Raw genomic sequence first — 21,644 nt, 5'->3', positions numbered from 1 at the left:
TATTGATTACTTCTCCACCTTCTCTTCTGCATTTTCATGAGGTTTTATTTTCCTGAAAAATCATTCAATGAACTAAGGCTCAATTTCAGATGATTGCTCCTCCACCTCCCCTTTGAGTCCAATTAAATTCAAATAAAAACACAAACACAAAGACACCTCTTTAAGCTTAGATTCATCTCTGCCTACACTTCTGCTATTCTATTAAATAGGAACTTTTCTACCAAACCATCCCTTCAACAAAGGAAACTGGGCAAGCTACTCAAAAGTAAAAGGAAACTGCAAACTAGTCAACTAAGAAAAGTCCATCTTCACAAAGTTAAACCCCAGCATAGCCCAGCTTACATCCACGACTTTGAGGTCATATGCATTGTGCGTAGCAGCATGAGTATTCTTCACATATTGTTTAATAATCTTGGCTTCTTCTGAGTCTTTGTCAACAACCTGCAGAGAGGCAAACGAGAAGTTTCTTTAGCATCCAAACTAAAAGGCTTCTTGTAACACAACGACACCCGCCCTATGCTTGCAGCTGCTCGGCTTAAGCCTCCTTTACCATTTAGGTGGAAATATATTCCCAGCTATTGAAATGTCTATATACAGATATATAGATAGCACTCAGTCACAGAATGTCTGAGACAGGAAGGCACTGCTTGAAATTAAGATGATTTTTAACTCCACTACTCAGAGCAGGGTAAGCTGGAGGAGGTAGCCGAGGGCTGAGTCCAATCAAGCTTTGAACACCTCCAAGAATGGAGCCTCCACAGCCTCTCTGGGCAACTTTTTCCAGCGTTTGACCACTGTCAGAGCAAACAAATTAAAAACCCAAAACCTAACATCATCAACAACAAAATCTTTTTCTTTTGTTTACATATGAATTATAAATTGTATTTCAATTGGTGCCCATTGCCTCTTGTCACTGGGAGCCACTGAGAAAAGTCTGACTCTGCCTTCTTTCCTCCCTTCCTCCATCAGGTATTCATAAACATTGATAAGATATCCCTTGAGTCTTCTTTCCTCCATGTCAAAAAGGCCCAGTTCTCTCAGCATGTCCTAATACAACCCATGGCCCAGTCCCCTAACCATCTCAGTAGCAATACATCTGTCCAGTTACAGTTTAGTTGATTTGTTATACTCCAAAATATTCACAGTCACTCGTTTCCTTTTATTTCCTTTACCTTAATATCAGTTCGAAGTTTTTCATAGTTGATGTCAATTGGGTCTTTATCTCCATCTTCATTTCCACCTCTGAGAAGGCTGTAAGCAACCTCAATGTCAAGCAAGTTGTCCAACATCTGCACTTTAGCCTGAAGAATTCAAATAGGTTTTCTTATGTTAGTTTCTTTGACATGTTCAGAATAAATCTGGAATACCCCAAATTATAGAAGTATATGACAGTCACTGGCCACATGGTGACATCTAACAACACTGTCTTTTAAATATATATACTTAAATATATTAAAATATACCCAAACCTGTATACATAACATCTCTATCTTCTAATATATCATACATATAATTATTTACACAGACACATGCACATAAAGAAAATTATATTCTTAAAAAAAACAAGTTTAACCTCATGCTTTCATGAGGTTAAAGTAAGTTAAACTTGTTTTTCTTCAGAATATCTTTCTGTTTGTGAGGTTTGAACATTTACTTTAACCTCGTGCTTTTATGAGGTTACAGTAAGTGTTACAATCTCGCATATTCTCTGTGTAAGATGTCTGATATCAGATCTATTGCCTGCAAAAAACATACTGTTTCCAGTCAATACCTGAATGTATTCCAAGTTATTTAGGAGAGGTGGTTTCTTCATCCCGAAGTCATGAGGAATCAGAGTATAGAAGCGGTTGGAGAGGTCCAAGATCTGGGATTCTGAACCACTGTCAGAAACTGCCTAGACAAGACAACAAGCACCAAAAAAAATTACTGAGTAAGACTAAGTCTCCATAGCAATAAACACATAAAAGATACTATAGGACTAACACAGAAGCAGCAATACAAATAGTGCTTATGCTGAAACTCTCACAGGACTAAAAAGTGCAATTCTACTTAATTGTCTTGCATGTAGTAAGTCACAGTATTTGCACAGAGATACACTGAATTTCTCATGTGAAAAAAATCTAATGGGGATTATGGTTCTGGAGGGCAAAATAAAGTCTTCTGGATATGGAAAGGGTGCATATCCTTGTCAAGGCTCTGGTCTGTTCTCGCAACTGAAGTTCCGCTCCTGTACCTATGCTTTGCCAGGGAGCCTATGACAAAAAAAATAGGTTATATGCTGGTACACTTTTGCAAGTTGTTCAGGCAATACTATGTAGTGACTCTGGAATGGTTCAGATCATGATGTGTAAATACAATAACGTTATCAAATCAGACCCTTTCCTGTGTCAACTTAACCTTTATGCTCATCCTCTAATAGAATTCTCTGGGGTAGGAACGCCAGCTCACTACTAGAACAAGACACTGGCTTCATTTGCTCAACTGCCATTCATGTCTGGCTCAGCCTAAAGTTTGTGCTACCAAAGGGTGAAAGATAGAAGTACTGCCCAAACTGGTACAACAGTGAAGAGACTACCCGTGGAAGCCACATCTTCTTCTCCAGAAAGAGTGAAAGAAAGCACAGATTTTTATACGCACAAGTCAACATTCACCCCACTCCAAGTCCACAACAAATTCTGAATTCCCCTTTTTTTCTACCATCTCCCATGCTCACCTGCTGAACCTCATTCAGGATGGAGTATGCGCTCTGGATCTGTCGTTTGCTCAGTTTTCCCAGTGGCATCTTCTGCAGGTCAATCTGATGAAAATATAAGTGATTAAAACCAAATCTCACTACATTTAAACCACTGCAGCATTCCCTCTCTGGTTTCTAGGGAAACTAATCCCTCCATGTGAGTAGGACTGACCCCTTAAGAATGGAGACATTGGACTGAGGACTCTGTGGACTGAGGAATTATGTCAGAAGGACACACCATTGAGAAGACATCCTACAACCAAAGGAATACTTAGCAATAGGAAGCTAAGCACACATGCTAGGGCAATGCCAAATTAGGGTATTAAGTGTCTGGCATGAAGTTTAATATTAACCTGGTGTCAGATGCACTCCTCAATCACTTCAGTAACCACACACTTCAGCCTGGCAAAGAAGCAAACCAACTGAAGGAACTCTTGTTCATAAGAAATCTGTGACTCTAGGTACAACCCAGACAACCTCTTCCAACTTTACAATTATCAAGGGTCAAATGCAAAGAGGTTATAAGGCGCTTCATATTAATTCATGAAAAATGAACCAAAAAACTCCAACAAAGTTAAAAATGATGTCTTCGTTGCCTGCATTTATCCACTGATTTAACTCAGATGTTGGTTTTCTTTGCGTATTGATGGATCTTGGGAGAGTTTCGGAAATCCTTCATTGTTAAGAACCATCTGAATGCAAAAACATTCAACAAAAATCAAGCCCAATGGAGTCTTTCTAAAAGATCATACCTACACCCTCTGGACTCTTGACAATACTCAAGATACACTCTGCAGGTCAAACTAGCTTTTACTTAACTCAGTGGGTTTAAGATTTAGCTCATGGACAGAAGATACTATGAAATCATGACTATCACATACCATCTGGCTAAGTTCCACATTATTTATTCCCCATGGAGCTAGGATACCCAGCTGTATGCAAATCTTCTCTGCAAGCTGAACTTGGAAGGCTCTTCCAAGCCACAGAGATTGGTGTGAAAGAAGTGATTTTGCATGGAGATTCCCAGCCTGTACTGGGTTTAGGAGAACTTTACCTTTAGTGACAGCTAAGTATACATAAAGCCAGATACCAAGAAAAGCCAAGATGGGCTGCAGGAGGGAAGACAGGCTTCAAAACCAATCATGTCTTGGGGATGTGAGAGGCACAAAGCCAAGATTAATAATCTAACAAAAAACAACCTGCAATAGATTTTTAGCTCCCAAACTCTTGCGGCCAATACTCTCTTGTATTATCTAATTATCAGCTGAAAAATCATGCAGAACATGTAAAAGTAAAATGGGCTATTGAACTTGGATGTGTAGAATAGCTGCAGACACCTATATCAACCATAAGTTAAATAAATGCATAAAATAACATATATAAGCACTAAAACACTAACACCTATAAAACATCCCCCAATTATGTGATTTAGGAGTACAACTCCGACAGAGACCACAAACTGCCAAAGGGCTGGAGTTTGTGCCTCCTGCAACTCATGGGAGGTAGTCAGAGCCCTGCAGAGCTAAGCTCTGATATAAAGCTCAGCTGCATCCAAAGCTTTATTGTTAGATGTGTCAAAAGAATACAGCAGCCAAGGGACTTGGTCTAAAACAACAGCAGCACTACAATTACCACCAGAAGTACTGAGGTTAACAAGAAGAATTAGCTCCACATCACAGATGTGTGCACCAAGACTGCCATGAGAGGCAAGGAAGATGTTTTGCCTTCCACTCAGGCAAAGGAAGACACAGCATTAGAGTAGACTCAGTCCTCTAACAAGCCCTTTCATGTAAGGCAATGACATAGATAATTGTAATAAACTCCTGTATGCTTGGTCAGGTAAAATTCTTGAAGGCTAAATTAGAAGCAGGAACATAAATGCATCAGATAAATCCATTGTCATGTAACAGAACAACTAAGAATTTGCTGCACTTTTGGCAGAGCGAGAACGCCTGGATGGAATGAAATACTCAAGAGCAGGCTGATTAAAGGAACCAAGCAGCCATTTCTGGATGATGCACAGAAACCTCTCACTAGGAAAAATATTATTTCCTCTAATGGAACACAGCTGTTCGGCAGCATCAGTACAGGAAGATAAATCTAATAGGAAGACAGGCCCATCTGGAGTCCCAGTTCTACTATAGATCTGCAGATGGTGTGAATTAACATCGTTTCAACAGAGTTCTACAAAACCAAATGACATGAGATGATGATCGGTTCAGAGTCTTTAGCCAGTTACAGTTACAAAGAATTATTAATATTAAACAAGATTTGGATGTAAAGCACCTCTGAAGATACAGGAGAACACAATTAACTGAAGGTGCTACAAAATGCTGTGCAAAGCTTTCTGTAGAAAACAGTGCAAAGCTTTTCTGAAAGGCAGATACACAAAATACTGCTACAGAGAAAAAACAGCTAAATAAGAAGTCTTAAGGCAGGATAACTAAGCTGGCTGAAGAAAATCAGAATTTGTTATTTAGAATCAATTCAGTTTGAATGGCTGCATTAAAACAAACAGCAGGATCTCTGAACACCAGTAAAACTGTGCAAGGAGAGACAGGTGAAGACAGAGAACAACTCTCTGAAAGCTTGTTAGAAAGATGGATCAAGAAGTATGGACGAAATAATGATGGATGAAAATAGAGTATTATTAGAACAAATGAGAAATACAACAAAAACAATCTCAAGTTTTGCCCTGTTCAGAAGAGGATGTGGACTTTGTCAAGGCACTTAATAAGTTTGTATTAACTGGCAGCATTTCTCAAGTCTGAGCTGCATCTCAATGGCTACCTAAACCAGCGGTAGTTCTGCACCCCCCGAGCCCCAAATGTGGTTCAACACTTAGCAAAAAAAAGACGTGTCTCCAGCCTCACATCACCAGCAAATTGCTTATCTGTGTTACTATTTTAAGAGCATTCAGTAAACAGTGGTCACTATGCATGTCACTGGAAAAAAACAACAAACAAACAAAAAGACAGAATGATTACTGATCCCAGGACTGGCAGACAACTTTCTCACAGGCTTGTTAAACTGAAGACACTAATAGGCAAAGAATGTATCTGTGTTTTAAGAACTGCAGGTATCATAACTAAGTCACTACCTCCAATGCTTGGCAAATTCCAGCAGGACTCTTGCCTTTATTTTAAGGCTGATCTAAAACTTACACTGACTTTTGGGAAGTATGATGCACCCCAGATTGCAAAGAACTTGCAAATTCTGTCTGTGCAAGTATGATGGTTAGAAGGGAGAAGTCACCTCAAATTCCACCATCGCTTTCTTCATGCTCTCCACATCAAAGATCATCTTAATAAGATCTTGGATTGGCTTAGCAAGTTTTGATTTTGTCCCAGCACCTACTGTCAGTTTCCTGACAGCTTCTTCATCCTAGGAGGTAAAAATAGTATCAGAATTAGCAAAATCACAAAGGATAAAAGTAACAGGCTGGCTGCCATGGCAACAACTCAAAACCAATTTAGTGTATGCATCCTATGACTAGCCTGAAGTTCATGGGGAGCGTGGGACATTGCTCTGACATTTTGGAACAAAGTGGGCTTAAAAACCCACCTATTCAGTAATTTGGCAGATGTTATTTCAAGAGATAGCACAGTAAAAAGTAAGCAGAAAAGCAGAACTAAGGGAATAGAAACTCTCTTTGCATCTCTGCTTCACCTCAAGCAACAGTATTAATTACTTTTTCGGCAAGCCTTCTGCTGCACAGAGACTTTGATATGAAAAATAACTGTTTACTTTACTGCTTTTATGACAAAATAGACGTAATAACTAGTTTCACCAAGTTTTTGTAATAAAAATTGTCACAGATGTGTACAAGAATCATCAATTACCCAAAATACCATCTCGATGCCTTCTTGGAGAGAGCATTGTACAAATAAAGCATCTGCCAGGTGCTTTGAGTAACACTGTACATTGCAGTGAAACAGACACTTTGCCACTGAAATATTCAAATTTCCAGAATTCAAGCATCAAAAGACGACATCCATTAATTTGGCCACACAAAAACTCAACAGCTTGAAAACATGTTTTCTGGTAACTTTATAGCTTACTAACAGCATTCAACTATTTCATCCAAAAATAGTTTAAGTTACAGGTATGTCTTTATTTAAAGATATAAACCCTCAATGGGCAGCAAGAAGAGAATTCTTATTTAGCTTAGCTGTCTAAATAGCCAAACCTTACTGGCAGCAAATAATTTCTCTTTCTCAGACTGCTCAAAATGTGCACTAAGCAGAATGCTGCATAGGAGTTGCTTCTGCATTTGGGAGGATTTTGGAGGCAGAAGACAGATGAGAAGTATCCATTTTAAATAGAAGAAAATCTGGTTTTCAGACAATATGTATGTGAACTGACTGCTGAATTAGGTTCAAATTAAGACCCTTGAAACTACAGAGTAAACAAGAACAAGCACTAAAGGGACTTCAGCCTTGATAACAGAAAACTCCATAGTTTCCCAACAGTCTGTTTTAATGGATGGCACTCCTTGATCTACAGTTCTCTCCTGTAGCACAGAGAAGATGCAATAGCTGCACTTCATTCCTCTGGTTTGTTAAGTGTAAGAGATCCAACAGTGAGCACAGAACAGAATAGCTGTAGCAAGGCAGCTAAGCAATGCTGCACCTGGTACTTGGACATTTCACAGTTACCTGTCCATAATCTATTTCCAGGGGGTAGAATTTTTTTGGATATTTAGTGAAGTTCTTTGAATGCCAAGAATTGCCAGTTTTCTCTTCATACAAATTCAGGAAGTGCTCAACAGCATCTTCTTTTGATGGCATCTGCTCCAGCTTGTTACTCCCAATTACAGTGCCCACACGGCCCCAAGATCTGAACACCCAGTATCTATAGAAATGAAATGTGAGAAGAGAACAGACATAAGACACTCCAGTGCTGGATCTCAGTCCAAATGAGACTGACCCTGCAATACCCACAGAACCGATCAGTCCTTGCATACCATTAATTTTATGGAAGACACTGTCTATCAGTAATTGCTGGAAATCAACAAAGGAGTCACCACAGAGTGTATGTCCAAGAACTGGCAAGAAAAACGCACCAGAACTACAGCCCTGAGAATAAACGGGTGCACAGCAGGAAAAGAGAGCCTAACACCTCTTCAGTCTTAATGGTTTGTAAATAAAAATCTTCAGGCTATTGGGATCATATATTTGAAAAACTAAGACAACGCACCTTTAAGCCTCAAGCCCCAGAGTTCAGTATTTTAGAGAAACCAGAAGCAAATCAAGTATTTGCTTGTACTGTCTCCACCACTTTGGGTGAGCTTCCATGGTATTTATGGGGATACAATCAGTCAACCTTTCCAGTACGTCAGGTACGAAATGCAGGCACAGAGATCCCTCCATGTACTGAACCACAGATCTGATACAACCTCGCACACAAGCTTATTATGAACATGGTAAAGTGCAATAAATCTGGAGCTGAACCATGGTTACTGATGACAGACATCAGCTACCCTGGATTTCTGTGTCACTTTGTTTGGCAGGGGCAGTTTCATATTAAAGCACTCTCACAATTTCTTTATCTCATCAGCAATGCAACCACTGGACAGCTCCGCCATGCACCCAAGGGGACTGAAAAGCTAAACACGTGATCAGCCCTGACTATTTCAGTGCATTTTGTTAAGCCTCAGGGCTTAATTCAGGACTACACTGTGGTAGAACAGCCAGAATCTGGTTTTGTTTCCCCAGGTTACAGCTCTGCAATTAGAAGACAAGATTAAGTTGGAGAATATGGAGAAACACACCCCCCCTTAGGTTTTGTCAACATCACAAAGAAATGTCTCCATGCAGAGCAGAGATTTCTCCATGGGTGGCTTGTTGTTTGGCAGGTTTGGAGGAGTTCTTTTAGTTTTGGTTTTTGTTTTTTTTTTTGTTTGGGTTGCGGTGGGGTTTTTTAAAAGTATCTCCTCAAAGACATTTAACTCACAAGTGGCTTTCAGAGATATCAAAAATCCAGTATGTATTAGGGAAAATGTGAACGAAAGTATTTCAAGGGAAAACTAAACTCACCTGTTCTCTCTGTCATCCTCTAGCAGCTGCAATTTATAATAGGAATTGGTTCCTTTCACAATATCTACTAGTCCCAAGGTTGCACTGAAAATTTTTCCACCTTTTTCAAAGACATGAGCAGAATCCTCCAAACCTGCAGAGAAGAAACAAATTAGAACACAGAGGAGGTTACTGTTTTAGCTCTCCTTCCTGCATTTGTGCTCACCCAAATGTTTCATGTAGTGTGATTTAACAAAAATACTGCAAAACCAGTGACCATATGCTCATTCAAAACTACCTGAACCACGTTTTCCTTCTAATGAATTGTGAGCACGCATCTTAAGATAACTGGAGTGAACATCAATCCTAACAAGAGGGAAAAAAATTGTAACCTTTGACAGAGGATGATCTAAAATCTCTTATCTAACACTGCATGACCGGCTGAAGGAATTCTCAAGAGGTGCAGCTCTGCAGGTGTCACATTAGCAAATGGACTGAAAAGCAAAGCTTGGCCTTGGATGCAGTAGGAATTCTCAGAACAACATCCATGCACCATAGGTTTGGAGAGTGGCATCAGCTGCTCCCCAAAAATTCTGGGGGCAGATGTTCATGCCAGACCTGTGGCCTCTGCCGACCGGGCCATTATTCACCGCACTGACAGATGCTGCTGAAGCTGAACAAGGCACATGCTTTCGTTTAAAAGGTCCTTCTGAAAGCTCCACTAAACAATCCTACAATATTCAGCTTCGGATGTCAGTCAACATCCTTCCTTTGATAGCAACAAAAAAGGTTTAAAAACTCGTGATCCTTTTATGGAACCCCTATCCTTTCACCAAAGCAACACTTTGCAAACAATCACGCATCCTGAAGACTGTGGGTAGTGCAGGCACTGTTATCACTCACCAGAATCAGGATCTACTGCTGCTCCACCCTTCACTGTTAGCTTCATTTTCTTTTCAGACTTGCTAGGTCCTGCAATGAACGACAGTTAATTTCTTTCCTAAGTGAGCAACACAGTCTGACTTGAATCAACACTTAAATTTCTCAATTTGCATAATTATCACCCTAAAGTGAATCAGATTCCAATATATGAGCACAATGACTTCAATGGCTTTTTTTTTTACCTAGCTTTAGCAGTCAAATTACAGCCTCCACCCCACCAAGTAAATGAAAAATAAGATTTCCCAGATTCTCTCTCTCTCCTTCTGGCTCCAAGGGGTGGACCATACCATTTTTTCACCTGCACAGTAGATAAGCACAACCAAGCCTGACAGAGTTCAAGAAGTGTTTGGACAATACTCTAGGGCATATGGTGTGATTCTTGGGGATTGTCCTGTGCAGGGCCAGGAGCTGGACTCAATGATCCTTGTGGGTCCCTTCCAACTTGGCATATTCTGTAACTACAAATCCCAAAATGGGATTTAAAAAACTCACAGGGCATGGGGGGGTGTTCAGATTTCCTGGAGATGCTACTGCTGTGAGACAGTCTGGCAATCACACACCCAACTGTATGACAGAAACCTCTGCTTTGGAGGATACAGAGAACAGGTTCCAAAGATAAGGGAGCAGACCTGATGTTTTTGTTCACGATCCAAAGTTAATAATGCAAGCTCTCTCTGGCATTGGTGAGCAATGCCACTAGTGGTGGATATTTTTCCTCCTCTGTTAAAACAACGTTATGTTCTTAATCAAGCAGCAGAGACCCAGTGGTAGCAGAGACCCAGTGCTCTGGACTCCAGTATTTTCTCACTTGCTAACACCCCTTGGGGGTCACAGTAGTCTCTGTCATCTTGATGCCCCAGGACCTCCCTGGAGCTGCAATATTGACCAAAACTGGCAAAGAAGCTGATGTCTTATGAGGAAGAGACTAGACTGATGTCAGGGAAGGCTGGGCACATACAGCGCAGATCTCTGAAGCAAGACTGACCTAGGGAAAACAAAAGCCAGCTCAGGAGACAGCTTCACATTTACTTAAAGCCAGTTTTGCCCCAAGGTCTCATTATTTAAATTTATTACAAGAAAAAGGGCAGAGAACTCAAGAAAAGGGCAAGGACAGACCATACCCAGGTTTGCTTTGTGCATGCACAGAATTGAACAGGCCTGTGGATAAACAACCGCTTTGTTCATCACCTTGTTCTTCTTTGACCTTGCCAGCACTCTTCATACTTGGGGGCTTGCTGCTCTTTCCATCCACAGCCATTTCCTCATGCTCCATTTTCACCTCTGCACCCCAAGGGGAAAGCGCGTGGAGAGACACAAGCTCCTGGAAGTCCTTGCTGGAGGATTTCACATCCTGAAGAAACGCCTCTGAGACCACACGGACTTTGGCCTCCTTCACTTCTTCCATCTTCTTGCTCATTTTCTCCACATCCTCTGCAGAGGCAAGGGTAGGAAAAGGGAGAAAAAAAAAAACCCAGTGAAGATTTAGAACTCAGCCTCTCCCTTTGGCCACGATTCAGGGCTCTGTAACACTTTGTGGAAACACAGTTCCACTACATTTTGGATTCAACATGTTCTTTGGGGAGGAAAATCGCCTTCGGCTCAAATCTGCAGCTTGGACTAGAGCAGGAACACTCCTGCTTTACCAGACTGGTCCAGCTCTCACCTTCCCAGAGCTAGGCTGGGGCTGTACAGTTCCTTGGGGACCTCCTGGCAAGTGGGAGAAGATCTATCTCAGCAGTCAGTTTGCACCCCGACTCCAACAGGGAGCAAGAGCAGACCCTAACTTGCCAGTAGAGAAAACAACTGCCCTCAGGCACCCACAGTCAGCTCTGTAGCTTCTCCAAGGCAAGCACAGACACAGCCCCCAGCACCTCTCATCCCAACAAGGGTGGTTTGCACGGCACCACAGTCTGCATACAGATCCCAGCTCCAGCTGCCAGACCCAACAGAGCCTTAAGGCACAACCCACAGGGTTAACCCGCTAAGCAAGTGAAGTCAAACAGCACACAGCTGTCTTTAGTTTTCCAAGCACACTAAGGCCGTGTGTGCACATAAAACACTCCCCCTAATCCAAACACTGATCCCCAGACGGTTCTGAGGACACATGCCCTTTGTAATCTGCTCAGCTCTGTTACCAGTGCTACCAGTAACCGAGGCAGGGCTGCTCACTCTGTGTGCTGATGCACAGGGTGGCCTTGTTAGCTGTTGTGGTCATCTTTCCTCCCAGGTCCTCCACAATGCTCTTCACCTCCTCCTTGTTCTTTGACAGCTTTCCAACAACCAGGATCTTCATGTTGGTCAGTGGTTTGTCTAAGGGGTTTGGAAATAACACAGTATGGTAGCAACAGGCATAGAGTTCCCCACACAACAAGCACAAAGGGACAGCATCCCCCCCCACTCCGTACAATCAGCCCAGCTGGCAGGGGGACAAGGGGCCAAACAGGTCCCAACTGTGCTAAGCAAGTGGGAGGAAGTTCCCCTTAACATAGGAAAAGCAACAAAGCCCAGCAGCTGCCAACAAAGAGAAGGGACGGAACACAGGGAAATGCATATGTAGGCACATTAGTTGCCCTTTTTTTGTTTTGTTAAATGAAAAAAAAAAAAAAAATCACTCTGCTTCAGTACTGTGCTACTGGAGACTGTGCTCTGCTTCGCTCTTTTTTGATGCCTGAACAACATGGGAGAAACTCACTGTCACACAAAAGCTCCTGCCTCTTCAAAAGGAAATCTGTTTTTGAGGGGCTGCAGAGAGGATTATCTCTCAAGCAACAGTGTTCCTACATTACAGTATATTTGAGTCTTGATCTTATAGACAGTACAAGGCTGTACCATGCAAACCCCATAACAAGTCAGGAGTAGACTGGTAACCATCTGAGGCACCATCACATCGTGTTAACACTCTGCAGGCGGGTCCATCCAGGACACGGTAAGTATCTAAGAGTATATTTGCACTGCTGAAGCTAAATGCTATCAACTCTGATTGACCAACCGAGGGTTGTGTTTCCTCTGCTCCTCTCAACTCAGATTTGTTTGGTTGCCAGCAAACAAAGCAACCTGGCTTTAAAATCTGGTCAAACTTTTTGAGTTTACTGTCAGGGGGCACTGGGGTGGAATCAATTTGCTAATCAGAATCAAGACCTGGGTTATTTTGTCTTCATTGCTAAAATAACATGATCTGGCTGAAGTTATCTGTGCAGAATTACTCTCACCCTTTTCACCAAGTAACAATAATGCCTTGCTCCCAAAACTATGGTCAGAGATAGAAAGGCTGAATAAGAAAGAATTCAGCATAGATCTTAATGGACAGGCTATATCACCAAAGCATACAACTCTTCCAGCAGCCTAAAGGGAGTTTCTGGAGCCCAACCTTTTGCCAGCTTGTGGGCTGGAGACAGCACAACTATTTTGCATAAGGGGAGTCAGTGATTGGTAAAGCCAAATCTCAGTGGATGATTTAAAAACAAACAAACAAAAACCAACCAAACCAAACCAAAAACTACACACGCACAAAAAAAAAAAAAAAAAAAAGAAATCACAAAAACCCCTTTTGCCCTTAAAATCTAAAATGATGTGGAATATTTGGCATTATGCATGTCCCTGGATGTTCACCAAGAAACCAAGCAACAAGGCACTTTGCAGCAGGTCTCCATTGGGACACATTTTGCAACATCGGCATTTTAAGTTTCTGATTCATTGCAAGCACATCATTTCCTTACCATCAACAAACACACAAAATGATTTGTGAGTAAACAACCAGGACCTCAAGTCCATGTCCCCAGGCAACCCACTGTACCAGGGCCCACCTGTGCTAGGAAGATGAAGCACATGAGACTGTTTATCAGCAGGAGAGCTCTGCCTGCTTGAGGACAGGAGGACAAGGGCATGCCTGTTCAGGGTGGCACGTTTGTCTGGCTGGGAGTGGCAGCCTGAGCATCATTCCAAACTCCACCAGCCCATGCCCAGCCAGACACTTACCTCTGGGTGCAGACACAGCCTCTGACAAAGGAGCAGATGCAGAGGGAGGAGGCGCAGAGTTCACAGCTGCAGCATCTGGAGGGAACACCCTGTCCTGCTTCTTACATTTAAATTTCTTCAGGTAAGGAATTTCCCGAAATTCCTGTGGGATGGAAGCATAAGCAGAATTTAAAACCAACAAACACTACTGTTAGATTTGAAGGCTAAATTGAGCACTGGCCAAATGTTGGCATTTACTGCAAGTCTTGGAAAGGATTTCCGAGAGATTCACACTAAGGCAGGCAAACCCCCACTTCACTGACTGTGAAAACAAAGCTGGAAGAGGGTAAGTGATGAGTTTTAAATCAAACCACCAACATCTCTTTCAATGTAGTGTTACTGGAAATTATATGATTAATTTATGCATTAGCTGCCTGCTCCTGGAGGGATGTGGCTGTGACAGGACTTCCCTGCTGTCACAGCTGCTCAGCACTGCAGCACACTGCTCTCAGGCATCCAACACTCACTGCTGCTTATTCAATCTCCTCACAAGAGGTAACATCAGTTAAGAAATGTGCTTCAGAACATGAAATATGCAGTAAACACTCACCTTCGGGATTACCCAGTCTTTCCTGTTGGGAGTCTGCGTTTTAGCAACGCACTTGGTCCAGGCAGTGATATCCCCTGAGCAGTAATATGCATCGCTCTTGAACACAAACTGCCCCTTACACTGCTCACAGGGAAGCAGAGCTCCAAATGCCATCCCATCTGCTACTCGGTCCAAAATCTAAAGCAACAGAGAAACAACAAAACAGGTCACGGCAGGAGGAGGCTGGAAGCCCACACACTGCACTGCACTGCGCATGAAAATAACTGTCGGGCTGTTGGCACGCAGACGTTTCCAGCGCGTGTCACGCATACACTAAACATAAACCACGACTCTTACCCACACTGATTGATATATGATGCCCTAGAGGCATGACACAAAGTTTCTCCAGTCACACCCTATCTGCTCACACCTCTGGCTCACAGTCTCTCCTGTCCAGGAAGAGGGAGGTGATTCTCCCCCTCCACTCCACTCTCCTGAGACCCCACCTGGAGTGCTGCCTCCAGATCTGGGGCTCCCAACATAAGAAGGACATGGACCTGTGGAAATGAGTCCAGAGGAGGGCCACAAAAATGAGAAGAGGGTTGGAGCACCTTTCCTGTAAAGACAGGCTGAAGGAGCTGGGATTGTGCAGCTTGGAGAAGACAAGGTTCCAGGGAGACCTTATAGGACCTTCCAGAACCTAAATGGGGTCTACAAGAGAGCTGGTGAGACACTTTTTACAAGGGCCTGTAGTGGTAGGACAAGGGGGAATGGCTTTAAACTGAAAGAGGGTAGGTTTAGATTGGATATTAGGAAGAAATCCTTCACTCATCAATGGTGGTGAGGCACTAGCTGCCCAGAGAAGTTGTGGATGCTCCATCTGTGGAAGTGCTCAAGGTCAGGCTGGATGGGGCTTTGAGCAATCTGATCTAGGGAGTGATATTCCCTGCCCATGGCAGAGGGTTTGGAACTAAATGATCTTTTCCAACCCAAACCGTTCTAAAATTCTGTGGTTCAGGAGAACATACCTACCACACAGCACCTGATCAGGCTGCCATGCCAGAACAGCCAAGGAGGAGATGAGCTACTGCCTCTGAGCACATGAGTAGGTAGGTGGGAATGTAGGCTCAGACAAGTCCAGGTTTTCCTGCCTAGAGAGTATTTCATGACCATTTTGAGTCTAGACACTTCCCACATCCCAGCCCACACTCCTTTCAAAGAGTCTTGATAAATACAAATACTTAAAGCAGTATGTGGCTCTGAAAGAGAGCAGACTTTCACACCTTACATAGACTGAAACTGACAGTTTTTAGAAAAGAAACCGGGAAAGAAGTTTTACGGTTTTTGCTTCATTTTGCATAATTGAGGAAGGCGATGTGAAGTGCTCTTAAGGAGACAGCAACAAAAAAACAAACAAACAAAAAAAAACCCACCACCACAAAAAACCATGGACCACTTTGAGCATAGAATAAAGGCACATCACTGCAACCAAGGCGCTGAACTCAGCATCACACACCACCACACTGCCCTTCACAAGAAGCCTAACAGCAATATCACCAGGGTCCTGGGACAAAAGGACTGGGCTTTGCACCAGATTTCTTTCTTATGTGTTATAGGAACGTGCTTCAGATTCATGGACCTTGCAGCAATATTGGGTCGGGTCAGCTTCACTGATTCAAAGAGCCGGTGCACACGCAGAGCAACTACAGATCAACTCACGGCATTCTCCCCTGAAGGAACCTCCTGTTTGTTGGCGATCAGCAGCTCTTTCAAGTCATTAGTGGAGCAGACCTTCCTCAGCTCATCCTTGATGCCCCAGATCAGCTCTGTCTGCTCCTGTTGACAAAACCCAGCAGCTTAGAAAGCAATCGACTGCAAGTACCTAAGAACACTCTTAAAACTGCAGTATGTGGACAAGGTTTTAGCAAGTCCATGCTTGCTAAAACCATCTCACACAGACTGTGAGGTGAAGAGCTTCAAGAACCAGTAGCTTTACCAAAAGGGAGTCACGGACTTCAAATTGCAGTGTTCTTACTAAGCAAGCTCTCAACAGCCTTTGCAAATACCACCTAACTAGTTGACACTGATAATAGCAGGGATGTGGCTGCATTTGAGCCTTTTATCAAAATAAAAAAAATCAGAAATGCTGATTGTCACTGTTTTTATTTTAAGGTTTTTATTTTATTTTAACATAAGAGGAATTTCTACCAGCTCAGTCACCACAGCAGTGCAGAGGAGCATGCACATCCTTTTGGGATCTTCTACAAAAGTTGAAAGGGTTGGAAAGCAAAGCAGCATTCTAAAATATCTCAGTTTTTGAATGTTTTCACTGGCTACAGTCAGAGGTGCAGTCTACCCTAGAAGAATTGGTTAACTGGGTTAAATGGTTTTATTTTCAGTGTTAATGATCATGCTCGATGAAACGCTGTTAAAAAAGTAAACCCAAAGCTAACCCTAAGAAGTGCTCATCCATGAAGTGGATTCACAAAGTACCTTGATCTGTCCTGAACATCTGCATTGCAGCAGCAATACCTTCAAAATCTCTCAGCTAGTTTTTTTTTTCATTAAGGTGCTGCCACACAACAAAAAAGAAAACTTTTGTTCAAAGGTGGAGGCACCGTTTCTCTACAGCTCCATTAAGACTTCAATTGCAGCAAAAGCAGCTTGTTAATTTTTTTTCTTGGGAACTTTCAGTAAATACAAAATTCCTGAAGCTTTACTGGGAATTCTTCCCATGATATTCTAGAAAGTGAAAGGCAGAAAGCTGTGATCTATCACAATTTGCACCCAAGAACTGAACACATCTCCCTAGAGGGTGAAAAATGTATGACTTCTCATTAATGTAGAGTTGCACACTTTATCTCTGTTTAATTTTTTACAATGAGCTATTTATTGTTTCCCAAGCTCTTCTGCAACAGTGCTTGGGCTCCGAGCACCAGCCACCACAGCCAGATGATACAGGAAGGACCACAGAAACAGCCTCTCTGAGAGAAAAGGCATTTAACCTCATTTATTTAAATCCAATAAGCACAAGTCCTAGACTAGAAACATCCTTCCTGTCTCGAGAGAAAGGGTCAGGGTGAATTGCCTTCAGCAAAGCCTTAGTGACAGGGCACCACCTGTGCCAGGACACAAGGACCAGCTGTGCTGCAACTGCTCCATCCGGGCACAAGGTACTGCCTTCTCCATGTGCTACAGCTCTTCAGTTAGTGCCTGACACTGCACTGTTCTAACAAAGTAGTTTTTAGGATGTGATCAGCTAAAACTCACCTTCAGCTGTTTTTCTTGCTTCGACTCTTTCTCTTTTTCTTTTTTCTGTTTCTTTTTTGCAGTCACATTTCCATCTACCTCTTCTCCTTTCCTCTTTCTAATAGAGAAAAACAAAACAAAACCACATACACATGAAAGGAAGTTATTTAAATGCCTGTCCAGCAGTTACCAGAGCTCAGATTACTGACTGCCGATATCTGCAGAGGCTTGAATATCCTCAGTCTTGGCAGGCAAACCCATTTTTCAAATTCCTCAGTGCTAGATTGTATGCATGTATTTGGCTCCACAACATGAGTTGCCTCAATCAGGTCAGATACATTTAGAGCTTTTCCACAGGGTAATCATATGGTCTGGCAGAAAAGCATGTCAAATACTGCAACATTTCCAGGCAGCTTCATATACACCTATATTAGTTACCCTAAAGACACAGCTAAGAATCACCGAATAGCTCTCCAAATCTAAGGTGGTGTAGCAAGGTTAAAAGACCACAGTGTCTTTCAGCCGAATCAACAGCTTGATATTTCAGCTTAGACAGTCCATACTGAAATGAAGGACAGCAAACTAAGTAACTTTAGTAAGCTAACACACTGGGAAACTAGATATTTCCCATCTAGTTTCTCTTCAAACTGGAATATTGTCCTGCCTCTGAAATCAAACAGGTGGAAGTTTCTGCTTGAAAAGCGTTCCCAGGCCAATAGCGGTTTTGTGACGTACTATTGTGAGTTGTGTGTGTGGAAATTTATTGCTATTAGCTGGGGTCCTAGAGCTTCACAGGGACAAGTTATAAAAAACACTGCTTGAGAAAGACTGGAAAGAGGAAGCCAAATGAAAACTGGGGGGGTTTTGGCAGACTTCAGAATGACAAGAGACCTCAAAGGAAGATCCTTTGTGTTTCCAGAGTTATGTCATCCGCTTCATCTGCATGGTTTCAAAATACATCAATGTTAATAAATCAAATCAGTGTGTACTCTCCCCATGAGAATACAAAGGGAAATTTTGCCCCAGTTGAGGCAGGATGAGCATGCAACTCGAGGCAGAGAATGAACACAGCTTCAATCTTGAAATTCATTTTGAGAGAGCTGCTATTGTATTGAAACATCAGCCAGGTTTCTTTTTAAGAAAGCATCTGTTTTAATTTTACAAGCTGTGGATGATGGTTAAGCCATAAAGTTGACATTCTCCACTGCTCTCCTACTTACAGTTTTAAACAGTTCACTTTCTAGTATTTTGCTACTGTTAAGACTTACTCTGTATGACAGTTTATTAGCTATAAAGCTGCAGGAGGATGTCAGAAGGTACTCTTTTCCCAGAGACTCACACGTGAGACCTGTACATTCTAATGACCATCCTGGCCCTATAATTGGGCCAAGTGCTCATTTTAGTTGCAGGGGTCACCACTAGCCCCATCATCAGCACCTCTCACCAAACCATGGTTCAGAGCACTCTGCAAGTCTTTGAGGGTTGGTTTTGCAGAAGAGCTCATCTTCCAGCTGTGCCCCTGCCAGTTCCCATCAGTGAGCTGGGGCTGTGCACTGCCTCAGGGTGGGAAAACAGCTGCACTGTGCTACCAGCAATTGCTTGAGAAAAACTCCTTATTGTGTTCTAAATCAGGCAAGCAGCAACCAACATAGCAGGACTGGCTCCAGCACACCCAGAGCAGTGCACAGGCCAAGCAAGTCCTCCCTCCTCCCCAGCTGCAGTCTCTGCCAGGGGCAAGACCAGAGTGTTCACTGAGCCCCACCATGAGGGTAGTGACCTCCCTGAGTTTGAACAGAGTCAGGGGTACACAACACAGTCTGGGAAAAACATACCAGCTTGAGTACAACACACTCTGCTACAGTATTAAGCCCCCTGGTTTGGGAAGGTGTAAGTGCTTAGGATGGGTGCCCAACCCTGTGTATCTGCAGTGTCTGCTGATGGTCAGGCTGCCTCCAGCAAGCCAGCACTCACTCCCATAATGTAACTTGTCTCCTAGTCTCCAAGAGAAGCAAATCCAGCACACCAACCACTGGAAGGTGATCACTCTGCTGAGAGGCCCTGTGACCCAGGGAAAGCATCCAAATTCCAGCAGTGACTCAGTTTTGGCAGCTTCTCCTCAGAGTTAAGGGGACAGCAGTTGCTCTCCCAGACAGAGCGATTACTATACCTGTTCCAGCCATTGGAAACAAACAGAGTGGGAAGGATCATCCCAACTACAGAGAGGCATAAAGCTTTTGGTCACCTTCTCCTTTGTGCCTGGCTATGCCCAAGGCTAAAGCAAACACTAATCATTATATATAGCCTAGAGAAGGGAATGGCAAAGCTGAACTCATCTTGCACCTTCCCAAAAGAGCAAATTTTACAACAATTGACAAAATACATTTTCAACGACACACACATTAATTTTATCTTCCATCCTTGGGACCAAACACTGTGTGCTGCTCACAGCAGCTGGATGGTACTGTGTACACCCTTTTTCCTGCTGAGAAAAAGACACTCTTCCAACATCCAACAGGTACAGCCCAACAGCTTAGTACTTCTCAGGCAACACAAACACCACTTCTCACCTTCATGGAGGATACACAGCTACAAGACTTATTCCAGCTTTGGAATGAAATGAAGATGGAGGTGAACTGTCCTGTCCCATTCTAGCCTGGCCCCCCTTTACCATCTACTCTATATTTTTCATGTTCCCTGCCTTACAGTGAGAATGAAGGGGTCGAAAGGACAGTCACAGCAATGCTGGGTAAGGCAAGCAGCCCATGCAGGGAGGAATAAGAACTCCACTTTTCACCTCCTCACAGTAAAGCACTGCCAGACTGTCAGTGACCTGAGTACTTATCATTTGCCTCAGGCAACCTCTGCAGTTAATCCAGTGCTGCATGACATCTCCAGAAGGACCCATTGCTCCTGTCCTGGACAGAAATTCTACCCAAACAAGAGAGGTAGAAAATACAGGGAATTCTTACAGCTCAAAGCAGGAGGGTGAAACACATGCTACCAAAAGAATACTGTCCAAGGGTGCTCGCAAGCTGCTATTGCATTTGCTACATCAGCATGTGAGCACTCCTTCTACAGAGAAGCTGCAAGCAAGGACACAAGATCATCCTCCTCCGGGCCTGCAAAATGCTGGTGCGTAGGCAGGACAGCTCCTAGCCCAGGGGAGGGTCAGCATGCCTCACCCAGAGGTGGTTGAGGAAAAGAGACAGAATCCTTGCAGGAAACCTTCCCATTTCTGCCCTTCAGAAGAAAAGGATTTTCCAACCTGTTCTTGGTAGCCCTGCTTGGCACCTCACCTCTCTCATCTGCAACAGGCACACCATAATGCCAACCTTACAGAAAGGGCTGACAGGGCAGTCCCAAAAAGATTCTCCTCAGACTATGGGCTGGACATGCAGAAGCAGCATTTAAACTTGGATGGGTCACATCTGAATTGTAGAGACTTCTGAGTCAAGATATAATTTGGACGCAGCACAATTAGGAATATCTTTGAAGATCATTTTGAGAATCTCACCTGCAATAGATGCTGTAACATCATTTCAGCAAGATGCCATAATTTCTGTTGTTAATTCCTGTTATCTGATTGAACACACAGGGTGAATGATTGGAGGTAAGTGCACCTCATTCAAGCCTCTGGTGTGTTTTTCTTTTGTCTTCTCCATAACTGCAGCGCTTTCTTGGCAGAAAAATCACAGGTAGTTCGCACACCACACCTCTCCACCTCATTCTGTTTATCTACACTCTCACTCATTCAGTTTGTTTGACAACTGTTTTTCCAGTTGACCCCTGCTACCCTTGGCTCAAGCACACAGCCCAAAGAGCAGAAGGTAGTGGAGCATAAGAGCCAGCCAGCACCTTCAGGGTTGGGGGGCTGGTTCAGGCAGTGATTAGAAAACAGTAAAGATGAGACGTCCTGCTGCTTTTCTGGTTCACATTACCCTATATCACCAGTGGAGCTTTTTTCCACTGCAATTCTAGGCTTTTATTTACACAGTGACTTGGCAAACTACTCTGTGGCCTGTCTTTACAAAGCCTTCATATTTTGCATAGCATCCCAGAAGTGGCCCAGAAAAGCAGAGTCAGGGCAGACAAGAGAAGCACTTACACAGTCAAATCTCTAGAGCTTTGCTGAGGACATAGGAGAAAACTACAAATAACA

At 43.0% G+C, this 21,644-nt stretch overlaps 1 protein-coding gene across 1 annotated transcript in view; it reads right to left on the bottom strand.

Annotated features, from left to right (window-relative positions):
- PARP1 (poly(ADP-ribose) polymerase 1) overlaps positions 1 to 21,644 on the bottom strand; it is a 34,056-nt gene that overhangs the window by 4,655 nt on the left and 7,757 nt on the right. Inside the window, exons 5-18 of the mRNA XM_032683153.1 lie at positions 17,507 to 17,603; positions 15,956 to 16,072; positions 14,258 to 14,434; positions 13,669 to 13,810; positions 11,863 to 12,003; positions 10,882 to 11,124; positions 9,655 to 9,723; positions 8,773 to 8,905; positions 7,393 to 7,588; positions 5,990 to 6,118; positions 2,714 to 2,797; positions 1,772 to 1,894; positions 1,173 to 1,301; positions 343 to 441 (exon numbers count right to left, since the gene is read on the bottom strand). Of these exons, the coding sequence (XP_032539044.1) occupies positions 343 to 441; positions 1,173 to 1,301; positions 1,772 to 1,894; positions 2,714 to 2,797; positions 5,990 to 6,118; positions 7,393 to 7,588; positions 8,773 to 8,905; positions 9,655 to 9,723; positions 10,882 to 11,124; positions 11,863 to 12,003; positions 13,669 to 13,810; positions 14,258 to 14,434; positions 15,956 to 16,072; positions 17,507 to 17,603 (1,879 nt within the window). The remainder of the gene's footprint in view (positions 1 to 342; positions 442 to 1,172; positions 1,302 to 1,771; positions 1,895 to 2,713; positions 2,798 to 5,989; positions 6,119 to 7,392; positions 7,589 to 8,772; positions 8,906 to 9,654; positions 9,724 to 10,881; positions 11,125 to 11,862; positions 12,004 to 13,668; positions 13,811 to 14,257; positions 14,435 to 15,955; positions 16,073 to 17,506; positions 17,604 to 21,644) is intronic.

Source organism: Chiroxiphia lanceolata, chromosome 3 (assembly GCF_009829145.1).
Source record: "Chiroxiphia lanceolata isolate bChiLan1 chromosome 3, bChiLan1.pri, whole genome shotgun sequence".
In the NCBI taxonomy this organism is placed as follows: Eukaryota; Metazoa; Chordata; class Aves; order Passeriformes; family Pipridae; genus Chiroxiphia; species Chiroxiphia lanceolata.
Note: the sequence above shows the minus strand (reverse complement) of the source record. Positions and strands in the feature narration are given on the sequence as shown.